Source organism: Aegilops tauschii, chromosome 6 (genome assembly GCF_002575655.3).
Source record: "Aegilops tauschii subsp. strangulata cultivar AL8/78 chromosome 6, Aet v6.0, whole genome shotgun sequence".
Taxonomy (NCBI): domain Eukaryota; kingdom Viridiplantae; phylum Streptophyta; class Magnoliopsida; order Poales; family Poaceae; genus Aegilops; species Aegilops tauschii.
This window is the reverse complement of record NC_053040.3, coordinates 78,572,905-78,585,057: the sequence shown is the minus strand read 5'-3', so window position 1 is coordinate 78,585,057 and position 12,153 is coordinate 78,572,905. Positions and strand designations below refer to the sequence as shown.

Here is a 12,153-nt window from a genome sequence, read left to right as displayed (position 1 = left end):
AGGAGGTTTGGTTGTCGCCGTCGCAGCCGGCGGCGGAGGGGATACGACCGCCGGCGACGTACCACGGCGGCCGCGGCAGCTTCCGACGAGTGCTCCAGAGCGGCCAGTAGTCGGCCGCCAACCACCCCTGCTACATCGAGGTGATCATCGCGACCTCTTTGCCACCACGACCGCAAGGTGTTTGACACTTTGTCCACAATGGTATGGACAGTGGAGATGAGTTTTTCTTCCACCACTTCATTTGTTCATCGGACGATTCGTCGTCGGATGATGAAGATCTTGTGGTGGCTGCACTGGTCGTTCACGACCACATTCAACGGCAGCTTCCTCGGTACAGGGGGTCACTCCCTGGCCGTGCTCCCAACCTGAACCGCAACAGGGAGAGAGGCCACACCCTGCTCTATGTCTATTACTTTGCGAACACCCCGCTCTTCAAGTCGGATAAATTCCGTCGCCGTTTTCGAATGGCAAAGCATGTGTTCAATTGTATCCGAGAGGGAGTGGTTGCTCATGACCCATACTTCGAGTGCAAGACGGATGCCCTTGGCAAGCTTGGATTCTCCTCTTACCAGAAATGCACCACGGCCATCCGCATGCTTGCATATGGAATTCCAGGCGATCTGGTGGATGAGTATGTGCGTATGAGTGAGACAATATGTCTGATGTCAATGTACAAGTTCTGCCAGGCTGTGATCGAGGTGTTTGGCCCGGAGTACTTGAGGCAGCCAACTGCCGCTGATACAGAGAGATTGTTGGCGACCAACACAGCTAGAGGCTTTCCAGGCATGCTTGGCAGCATAGATTATATGCACCGAGAGTGGAAGAACTGTCCATTTGCTTGGCAGGGCCAGTACAAAGGGCATGTCAAAGCGTGCTCTGTCATATTAGAAGCGATGGCTTCGCAGGATCTTTGGATATGGCATTCTTTCTTCGGCATGGCAGGTTCTCACAATGATATCAACGTGCTGCAGTGTTCTGCAGTGTTCGCAAGGCTTGCAGAAGGCCACTCCCCACCTGTCAACTTTGAGATCAACAACCACCAGTACAACAAGGGATACTATCTAGCTGATGGTATATATCCTCAGTGGTCAACTTTTGTGAAGACAATCTCGAACCCCAAGGTGAGAAGAGAAAGAGATTTGCCCAAATGCAAGAGAGTGCAAGAAAGGATGTGGAACATGCTTTTGGTGTGCTTCAATCCTGGTGGGGTATCGTTCGAAACCCTGCACTGTCATGAGATGAAAGGAAGCTTTGGGAGGTGATGACTGCTTGTGTGATCATGCACAACATAATCGTCGAGGACGAGCGTGATGAGAGTATCTTCGACCAAAGATTTGATTATCAAGGTAAAAATGTTGAGTCCCTGCACCAAGAACCGGCCACATTTGAACAGTTTGTTCAATTCCATCGTGAGCTGCGTGATTGGCACACTCATTTGGATCTTCAAAATGACTTGATTGAGCACGTGTGGGATCACATTGGCAACCAATAGATGTATTGGTTCATTTTATGTTGATTGAAGACAATTTCGATTTGGTTGTAAAACTATTTTATTAGAGACAATTTTGATTGGGTTGTAAAACTATTTTTATTTTCAGACAATTAATATTTGAACGTGCAAACTAGTTTTGATATGAAAATATGGGCATTTTTGGCCTTGGCGGACAGGATGGAGCAAACGGATGCGGCTGCGCGCTGGGCGCACGGCCACCACATCTCAGGACAGGCCCGGACACAACCCCATCGCCCTACCCAAAGGGACAAAATCCAGCTAAACCGGACGTCCGTTTGGGGTCCGGTGATGAGTTGGCCTAAGAGACGATGGAATCAGTCAACCAAGGTCCGTCAGTTCATTTATCCATTCTTTAAAAATAATTTGATTATATTTCAATTAACCAATTGATTTGTAACACGAGTTTAGTAAAAGAAATCATAACGTAAGTACTTCTTTTCTTTGGCGGCCTTTGTTCGGCCCCGTTTGATGGGACTTCATCGGTTTCAGTGGTTTTCGTCCAGTCTAAGGTTTGGTCTTGATTGAAACGAAGAGGCAGCAACGTTATGGTAGGGCATAATGTCCCTCCCATCCCTTATATGCTCTGTTACGGTTCTATATTGACGGTGGTGTTCGATGGTTCCGCTTCATATCCATTTGGTGTTGGCATTTGTGAGCGTGTGGTAGTGATGGCAGTGTCAATGGGACGAATAAACAAATCATGTGTGGGCTTGGGACGTGGCCCTGTCGATTTTCTTCAGGAGAAGTCTGGATTTCGCTCCTCGAAGAAAGTGTGTATTGCGGTTCAAAAGCTTGTGAATGATCGAGAATTCGGGATTCTTCCTGGATCTGCTCGGTCCCCTTGTTCCCTCTTCCTTCGGTGGTGGCACCGTCAGCTGTGAGGAGAGTTTTTGAATGTCCATGGGTTCGTCGAAGGAGAAGGTTTTGCATGTTCTTCATTTTGTTTCTTTGTTTGACAATAGCTTCTCTAGACTCCTCGGGAGCATATGCATCGTTATACTACTAGCTACCATTTTCCTTGATGAAATTCAGATATGAGATGTCCTCTAGCCGTCTCTTTAGAAAGATAAGTACTCATATTATGTTTTAAAAAATGTGAATGGAATGGAAAGGATATATAACCAAATTGAAAACATTCGGGATGTTCTCAACTAAGTTGTAATGCCAATGTGGATGTTGCCAGTTATGTGGCTCATTTGCTTACTTTTCGTATGGAGGGTCCCTTGTATAGTGAATGGAGGTGGATCCGCTTAGTTTTTTCATTGATGCTCTAGCAAATGATGCTCGAATGAAAGAAAATATTACGAAAATCCTCCATATTGTATTTAGTGTCCAAACAGAACTTTGAGTTAAATTGACACAATTTCCAACACTATATAGTGTAATTACATAAAAAAAGAAATCTGTATATATTTCTATTTTCAAATAAATTAAATTGTTGGTTTTAATGGGAAAAAATAGTTGCTAAACTATTTGTCTAAAGATGTGACAATAACAATGCACGGTTAAAGTCAACCAAGTTACCTATAGAATTAAAAAAAAAACAAGTTTGAGTTGATGGTTTTTGACTTGGCCCAAAAGAAGGTGAAATAGGCGTAGATGTATGGCCTTCATGGACGAGTGCATCGCGAAGAACTCGAAAGTCCTCGCCAAGAAGCAGAGATGATTTACCGTACCTCCACCCTGGACACGTGCCCGTGCAAAACGCCGCAATTAGCTGAACTTCGTCAAGCTGCCCAGGCCGTTAGAATCGCCAAAAATGATGAAATACACTGAAAAAATCACTAGAATGCATTGGAAACTGACGACAACTTTTATGGGGGCAGTTTTGGGCACTTCCTTGCCCTTTGGTCTTGCTCGTGCAACCATTAGCACCATTTAATTGCTTCCTAATTGGGCCATAGGATGTCAAGTGGTGAAACATAATGCGAATCCCCCTCTGATCGATAACTATCACTTTCAGTTCTAAATGTTCCCTTGAAGTGCCCATAGTCTCAATCAGATCATTCGCAAGATGCTCATGAGTTCCTCGATACCGAATTAATTGATTCATTTGGATGAAATCCTGAAACGTCGCAGGATCCTGTGGTGGAAGTTGCATAGGATTACACATGTGCTCAAAATCCAAATGGGTGCGAACCGCCTCACCCTTATCCTTCACAATCATGTTGTGCATAATCACACAAGTTGTCATCACCTCCTGCAACTTCTGTGGATTTCTTAAATTTGTATGTCCTTACAACTATAAAACAGGTTTGAAGCACTTCAAATGCCCTTTTCATATCCTTTCTAGCTCCTTCTTGTTTTTGGAAAAAGTGAGATATTTTATGACCCCTTGGCTCATAGATGGTTTTGAAGAAGGTCCCCACGGAGGATAGATTCCATCATAAAGGACAAAATGATTTGGCTTCACACTGTTGATGTCTACTATGCAATTTTCTTCTTGTAGACTCGTGTGATGTCTACTACACAACCTTCTTCTTGTAGACGTTGTTGGGCCTCAAAGTGCAGAGGTTTGTAGGACACTAGCAAATTTCCCTCAAGTGGATGACCTAAGGTTTATTAATCCGTGGGAGGCGTAGGATGAAGATAGTCTCTCTCTCAAACAACCCTGCGACCAAATAACAAAGAGTCTCTTGTGTCCCCAACACATCCAATACAATGGTAAATTGTATAGGTGCACTAGTTCGGCGAAGAGATGGTGATACAAGTGTAATATGCATAGTAGATATAGGTTTTTGTAATATGAAAATATAAAAACAGCAAGGTAGCAAGTAACAAAAGTGAGCGAAAACGGTATTGCAATGCTTGAAAACAAGGCCTAGGGTTCATACTTTTACTAGTGCAACTTCTCTCAACAATGATAACATAATTAGATCATATAACAATCCCTCAATGTGCAACAAAGAGTCACTCCAAAGTCACTAATAGCGAAGAACAAACGAAGAGATTATTGTAGGGTATGAAACCACCTCAAAGTTATTCTTTCTGATCGATCTATTGGGCTATTCCTATAAGAGCATCTCCAGCCGTTGACTCCCCCCAGGGGGCTCGAAAAAGCGTCGCCTGAGGGCAACCCGGCGATAAAATCGGCTTGGGGCCGAACTGTTCCCAGCCGCTGGCCCAGGGTCACCCAAAAGGTTTTTTTTAAAAGACAGTCGGCTATTATTCGGCATAAACTTCGGTGACTTAAACAGTTTTTACATAGCGAATTTAAAATTTACTAAAAAACAAAGGTTTAGACTACAGGAAGAACGCGCTCAGCATGGCGAAGTCGCGCCGTCGCCGCCATCGCCGTTGTCCTCGTCGTCCTTCTCCTCCTTGACGCGGTCGCCCCTGCTGTTCCTCTGCCCGGGGTCGCCCTGGCGGACCGGTGGCGACACGTCGTCGTCGCTGTCGTTGTCGAGAACGACGACCCCTCCCTCATCGCGGCCACGACACCAAGCGGCGAACTGTTCCAAGGTGCGACACTGGCGCTCTAGCTCCGTCCGTTCCCAGTCTTCCCGCGCCCATTTCAATGCCGCCTCGTCGGAGAGCCCCGGCTCCGTCTTCACGGCGGCGAGGCCTGGCTCCGTCTTCACAGCGGCGAGCCCGGGCTCCGTCTTCACGGCGGCGAGCCCCGGCTCCGTCTTCGGCTTGACGAAGCGGGGAGGAGCCAAGGAGGAGGCACGCCCGCCCTCGTTGATGATGATGCCAGCGCTGCGGGTGCGCCGGCCGAGCGGTGTCTTCACGGGCTAGGCCTTGGCGCTGAACAGCGCCGGCGACCTGAAGGAGGAGGAGCGGGAGGAGGAGGACGAAGAGGACGCCGTCCTCCTCGGCATCCATTGGCCGCCGCTCCGGGCCAGGGCGGCAGGGTACGTCAAGGGTGGGTCGTTGCCGCCCTCGAGGTACCTGAGAACGGCGTGAAGCGAGCGGCCGGGGGCGCCCCACCACAGGCGGCGCCCCACCACAGGCGGCGCCCCTCCCTGCTCTTGGTGCCCCGCACGACCGGCGCCCCGTTGGTGGAGGCCAGCCGCTGCGCCTGCCGGTGCTGGAAGTACGCCACCCACGCCTCGTGGTTGTCGGCGGCGTACTGCGGGAGGGCGCGCTGCTCCTCCATCAGCGACGCCCGCACGCGGTAGACCTCGTCGGCGAAATAGTCGGCGCGCGCGTTGACATCGGGCAGCGGGGGAATGGGGACGCCACCGGCGCTGAGCCTCCACCCGCCCGGCCCTGCGCGCTGTTGGAAATATGCCCTAGAGGCAATAATAAATGGTTATTATTATATTTCTTTGTTCATGGTAATTGTCTATTATTCATGCTATAATTGTATTGTCCGGAAATCGTAATACATGTGTGAATACATAGACCACAACCTGTCCCTAGTAAGCCTCTAGTTGACTAGCTCGTTGATCAACAGATAGTCATGGTTTCCTGACTATGGACATTGGATGTCATTGATAACGGGATCACATCATTAGGAGAATGATGTGATGGACAAGACCCAACTTAAGCATAGCATAAAAGATCGTGTAGTTTCGTTTGCTAGAGCTTTTCCAATGTCAAGTATCTTTTCCTTAGACCATGAGATCGTGCAACTCCCGGATACCGTAGGAGTGCTTTGGGTGTGCCAAACGTCACAACGTAACTGGGTGACTATAAAGGTGCATTACGAGTATCTCCGAAAGTGTCTGTTGGGTTGGCACGGATCGAGACTAGGATTTGTCACTCCGTGTGACGGAGAGGTATCTCTGGGCCCACTCGGTAATGCATCATCATAATGAGCTCAATGTGACTAAGGCGTTAGTCACGGGATCATGCATTGCGGTACGAGTAAAGAGACTTGCCGGTAACGAGATTGAACAAGGTATTGGGATACCGACGATCGAATCTCGGGCAAGTAACATACTGATTGACAAAGGGAATTGCATACGGATTGATTGAATCCTCGACACCGTGGTTCAACCGATGATATCATCGTGGAACATGTGGGAGCCAACATGGGTATCCAGATCCCGCTGTTGGTTATTGACCGGAGAGGCGTCTCGGTCATGTCTGCATGTCTCCCGAACCCGTAGGGTCTACACACTTAAGGTCCGGTGATGCTAGGGTTGTAGACATATATGTATGCGGAAACCCGAAAGTTGTTCGGAGTCCCGGATGAGATCCCGGACGTCACGAGAGGTTCCGGAATGGTCCGGAGGTAAAGATTTATATATGGGAAGTCTTATTTTGGTCGCCGGAAAAGTTTCGCGCTTTATCGATATTGTACCGGGAGTGCCGAAAGGGGTCCGGGGGTCCACCAAGGGGGTCCACCAGCCCCGGGGGGGCCACATGGGCTGTAAGGGGTGCGCCTTGGCCTATATGGGCCAAGGGCACCAGCCCCAAGAGGCCCATGCGCAAGAGATAAGAAAAAAAGGGAGAGTCCTAAAGGGGGAAGGCACCTCCGAGGTGCCTTGGGGGGGAAGGACTTCCCCCTGGCCGCACCCTTCCTTGGAGGAAGGGGCAAGGCTGCGCCCCCCTCTCCCTTGGCCCTATATATAGTGGGGGGAAGGGAGGGCAGCAACATCTAAGCCTTGGGCGCCTCCCTCCTCCCCTGCAACACCTCTCTCTCTCGCAGAAGCTTGGCGAAGCCCTGCCGGAGACCCGCTACATCCACCACCACGCCGTCGTGCTGTTGGATCTCCATCAACCTCTCCCCCCCTTGCTAGATCAAGAAGGAGGAGACGTCGCTGCACCGTACGTGTGTTGAACGCGGAGGTGCCGTCCGTTCGGCACTCGGTCATCGGTGATTTGGATCACGGCGAGTACGACTCCGTCATCCACGTTCATTGGAACGCTTCCGCTCGCGATCTACAAGGGTATGTAGATGCACTCCTTTCCCCTCGTTGCTAGTAGACTCCATAGATGCATCTTGGTGAGTATAGGAAAATTTTAAATTATGCTACGATTCCCAACAGTGGCATCATGAGCCAGGTCTATGCGTAGTTACTATGCACGAGTAGAACACAAAGTAGTTGTGGGCGTTGAGTTTGCCAATTCTTCTTGCCGCTACTAGTCTTTTCTTGTTTCGGCGGCATTGTAGGATGAAGCGACCCAGACCGACCTTACACGTACTCTTACGTGAGACAGGTTCCACCGACTGACATGCACTAGATGCATAAGGTGGCTAGCGGGTGTCTGTCTCTCCTACTTTAGTCGGAACGGATTCGATGAAAAGGGTCCTTATGAAGGGTAAATAGAAATTGGCAAATCACGTTGTGGTCATACGTAGGTAAGAAACGTTCTTGCTAGAAACCTACAAACCACGTAAAAACTTGCAACAACAATTAGAGGACGTCTAACTTGTTTTTGCAGCAAGTGCTATGTGATATGATATGGCCAGACGATGTGATGAATGATATATGTGATGTATGAGATTGATCATATTCTTGTAATAGGAATCACGACTTGCATGTCGATGAGAATGACAACCGGCAGGAGCCATAGGAGTTGTCTTTATTATTTTGTATGACCTGCGTGTCATTGAATAACGCCATGTAAATTACTTTACTTTGTTGCTAAACACGTTAGCCATAGAAGTAGAAGTAATCGTTGGCGTGACGACTTCATGAAGACACAATGATGGAGATCATGATGATGGAGATCATGGTGTCATGCCGGTGACAAAGATGATCATGGTGCCCCGAAGATGGAGATCAAAGGAGCATAATGATATCGGCCATATCATGTCACTATTTGATTGCATGTGATGTTTATCATGTTTTTGCATCTTATTTGCTTAGAACGACGGTAGCAAGTAGGATGATCCCTTATAATAATTTCAAGAAAGTGTTCACCCTAACTGTGCACCGTTGCGAAGGTTCGTCGTTTCGAAGCACCACGTGATGATCGGGTGTGATAGATTCTTACGTTCGAATACAACGGGTGTTGACGAGCCTAGCATGTACAGACATGGCCTCGGAACACACGCAATACACTTAGGTTGACTTGACGAGCCTAGCATGTACAGACATGGCCTCGGAACACGGAGGACCGAAAGGTCGAGCATGAGTCGTATAGAAGATACGATCAACATGGAGATGTTCACCGATCTTGACTAGTCCGTCTCACGTGATGATCGGACATGGCCTAGTTGAACTCGGATCATGTTTCACTTAGATGACTAGAGGGATGTCTATCTGAGTGGGAGTTCATAATCAGATGAACTTCATTATCATGAACATAGTCAAATAGGTATTTGCAAATTATGTCATAGCTTGCGCTTTAGTTCTACTGGTTAAGATATGTTCCTAGAGAAAATTTAGTTGAAAATTGGTAGTAGCAATTATGCGGACTGGGTCCGTAAACTGAGGATTGTCCTCATTGCTGCACAGAAGGCTTATGTCCTTAATGCACCGCTCGGTGTGCTGAACCTCAGCGTCGTCTGTAGATGTTACAAAACATCTGACATACACGTTTTGATAACTACGTGATAGTTCGGTGCGGTTTAAGAATTGTGGCACCAAAGACATTTCTGAAACGTCGCAGAACATGTGAGATGTTCCGAAGACTGAAATTGGGATTTCAGACTAGTGCCCACGTCAAGAGGTATGAGACCTCTGACAAGTTTCTTAAGCCTGCAAACTAAGGGAGAAAAGCTCAATCGTTGAGCGTGTGCTCAGATTGTCTGAGTGCCACAATCGCTTGAATCGAGTGGGAGTTAATCTCCCAGATGAGATAGTGATAGTTCTCCATAGTCACTGCCACCAAGCTAGTAGAGCTTCGTGATGAACTATAACATATCAAGGATAGTTATGATGATCCTTGAGCTATTCGCGATGTTTGACACCGCGAGAGTAGAAATCAAGAAGGAGCATCAATTGTTGATGGTTAGTAAAACCACTAGTTTAAGAAGGGCAAGGGCAAAAAGGGATACTTCATGAAACAGCAAGTCGTTTGCTGCTCTAGCGAAGAATCTCAAGGTTGAACCCAAACCCGAGACTAAGTGCTTCTGTAATGAGAGGAACGGTCACTGAAGCAGTACTACCCTAGATACTTGGTAGATGAGAAGGCAGGCAAGGTCGACAGAAATATATTGGATATACGTTATATGAATGTGTACTTTACTAGTACTCCTAGCAGCACCAGGGTATTAGATACTGGTTCGGTTGCTAAGTGTTAGTAACTCGAAATAAAAGCTGCGGAATAAATGGAGACTAGCTAAAGGTGAGATGACGATATGTGTTGGAAGTGTTTCCAAGGTTGATGTGATCAAGCATCGCATGCTCCCTCTACCATCGAGATTTGGTGTTTGCGTTGAACATGATTGGATTATGTTTACCGCAAAACGGTTATTCATTTAAGGAGAATAATGGTTACTCTATTTATTTGAATAAAACCTTCAATGGTCTTGCACCTAAAATGAATCTCGATTGATACACATGTTCGTGCCAAAAGATATAAAATAGTAATGATAGTTCCACATACTTGTGGCACTGCCATTTGAGTCATATTGGTATAGAACGCATGAAGAAGCTCCATGTGGATGGATCTTTGGACTCACTCGTTTTTGAAAAGATTGAGACATGCGAACCATGTCTATTGGTATATATGCATGAAGAAACTCCATGCAAATGGATTGTTTGGACTCACTTGATTTTGAATCACTTGAGACATGCAAACCATACCACATGGGCAAGATGACTGAAAGGCCTCGTTTTCAGTAAGATGGAACAAGAGAGCAACTTATTGGAAGTAATACATTTTGATGCATGCAGTCCAATGAGTGCTGAGACATGCAGTGGATATCGTTGTGTTCTTACTTCACAGATGATTTGAGTAGATGCTGAGTGTATTTACTTGATGAAACACAAGTCTGAATTATTGAAAAGTTCAATAATTTCAGAGTGAAGTTGAAGATCATCGTGACAAGAGGATAAAATGTCTGTGATATGATCATAGAGATGAGTATCTGAGTGACGAGTTTGGCACACAATTGAGACATTGTGGAAAGTGTTTCACAATTAATACCGCCTGGAACACCATAGTGTGATGGTGTGTCCGAACATCATAACTGCACCCTATTGGATATGGTGCATACCATGATGTTTCTTATCAAATTACCACTATCATTTATGGGTTAGGCATTAGAGGCAACCGCATTCACTTTAAAAGGGGCACCACGCAATTCCGTTGAGACGACACCGTTTATAGAAACCTAAGTTGTCGTTTCTTAAAAGTTTGGGGCTGCGATGCTTATGTGAAAAAGTTTCAGGCTGATAAGCTCGAACCCAAAGCGGATAAATGCATCTTCATAGAATACCCAAAAACAGTTGGGTATACCTCCTATTTCAGATCTGGAAGCAAAAGTAATTGCTTCTAGAAACGAGTCCTTTCTCGAGGAAAAGTTTCTCTCGAAAGAATTGAGTGGGAGGATGGTGGAGACTTGATAAGGTTATTGAACCGTCGCTTCAACTAGTGTGTAGCAGGGCACAGGAAGTTGTTCCTGTGGCACCTACACCAATTGAAGTGGAAGCTTATGATGGTGATCATGAAACTTCGGATCAAGTCACTACCAAACCTCGTAGGACGGCGAGGATGCGCACTACTTCAGAGTGGTACGTGATCCTGTCTGAGATATAATGTTGTTGGACAACAATGAACCTACGAGCTATGGAGAAGCGATGGTAGACCCATATTCCGACGAATGGCTCGAGGCCATGAAATCCGAGATAGAATCCATGTATCAGAACAAAGCATGGACTTTGGTGAACTTGCCCGATGATCGGCAAGCCATTGAGATAAATGGATCTTTAATAAGAAGACGGACATGGACGGTAATGTTACCGTCTATGAAGCTCGACTTGTGGCAAAGAGTATTTTCACAAGTTCAAGGAGTTGACTACGATGAGTTTTTCTCATCCGTAGCGATGCTTAGGTCCGTCGGAATCATGTTAGCATTAGCTACATTTATGAAATCTGGCAGATGGATGTCAAAACAAGTTTCCTTACCAGTTTTCGTAAGGAAAGGTTGTATGTGATACAATCAGAAAGGTTTTGTCGATCCTAAGGATGCTAAAAGGTATGCTAGCTCCAGCGATCCTTCCATGGATCAAAGCAAGCATCTCGGAGTCAGAATATACGCTTTGACGGGGTGATCAAAGTTTTTGGGTTTATACAAAGTTTGTTAGAAACTTGTATTTAAAATAAAGTGAGTGGGAGCGCTACAACATTTCTGATGAGTATATGTGAATGACATATTGATGATCCGAAATGATGTAAAATTTCTGGAAAGCATAAAGGGTTGTTTGAAAGGAGTTTTTCAAAGGAAGACCTGGATAAAGCTACTTACATATTGGGCATCAAGATCCATAGAGATAGATCAAGACGCCTGATGATACTTTCAAAAGACAGCACACCTTGACATGATTTTGAAAGAGTTCAAAATAGATCAGCAAAGAAGGAGTTCTTGGCTGTGTTACAAGGTGTGAATATTGAGTGAGACTCAAGACCTGACCACAGCAGAAGATAGAGAAAGGACGAAAGGTCGTCCCCTATGCTTTAGACATAGGCTCTATAGTATGCTATGCTGTGTACTGCACATGTAGTGTGCCTTGCCATAAGTTGGTCAAGAGGGTACAATGGTGATCCGGGAAAGGATCTCATGACAGCGGTCGAAC

The 12,153-nt window shown here is 46.4% G+C and overlaps 1 protein-coding gene across 1 annotated transcript; it reads left to right on the top strand.

Annotated features, from left to right (window-relative positions):
- Positions 1-203: 203 nt before the first annotated feature.
- On the top strand, positions 204-1,262 carry LOC109759900 (uncharacterized). The gene has a single exon (XM_020318735.1). It carries the CDS (start codon positions 204-206, stop codon positions 1,260-1,262), a length of 1,059 nt encoding a protein of 352 aa, XP_020174324.1.
- Positions 1,263-12,153: the final 10,891 nt, after the last annotated feature.

Excerpts from the sequence above, each read along its gene's own strand:
- LOC109759900 (XM_020318735.1), top strand. The coding sequence starts at position 204 with ATGGACAGTGGAGATGAGTTTTTCTTCCACCACTTCATTTGTTCATCG.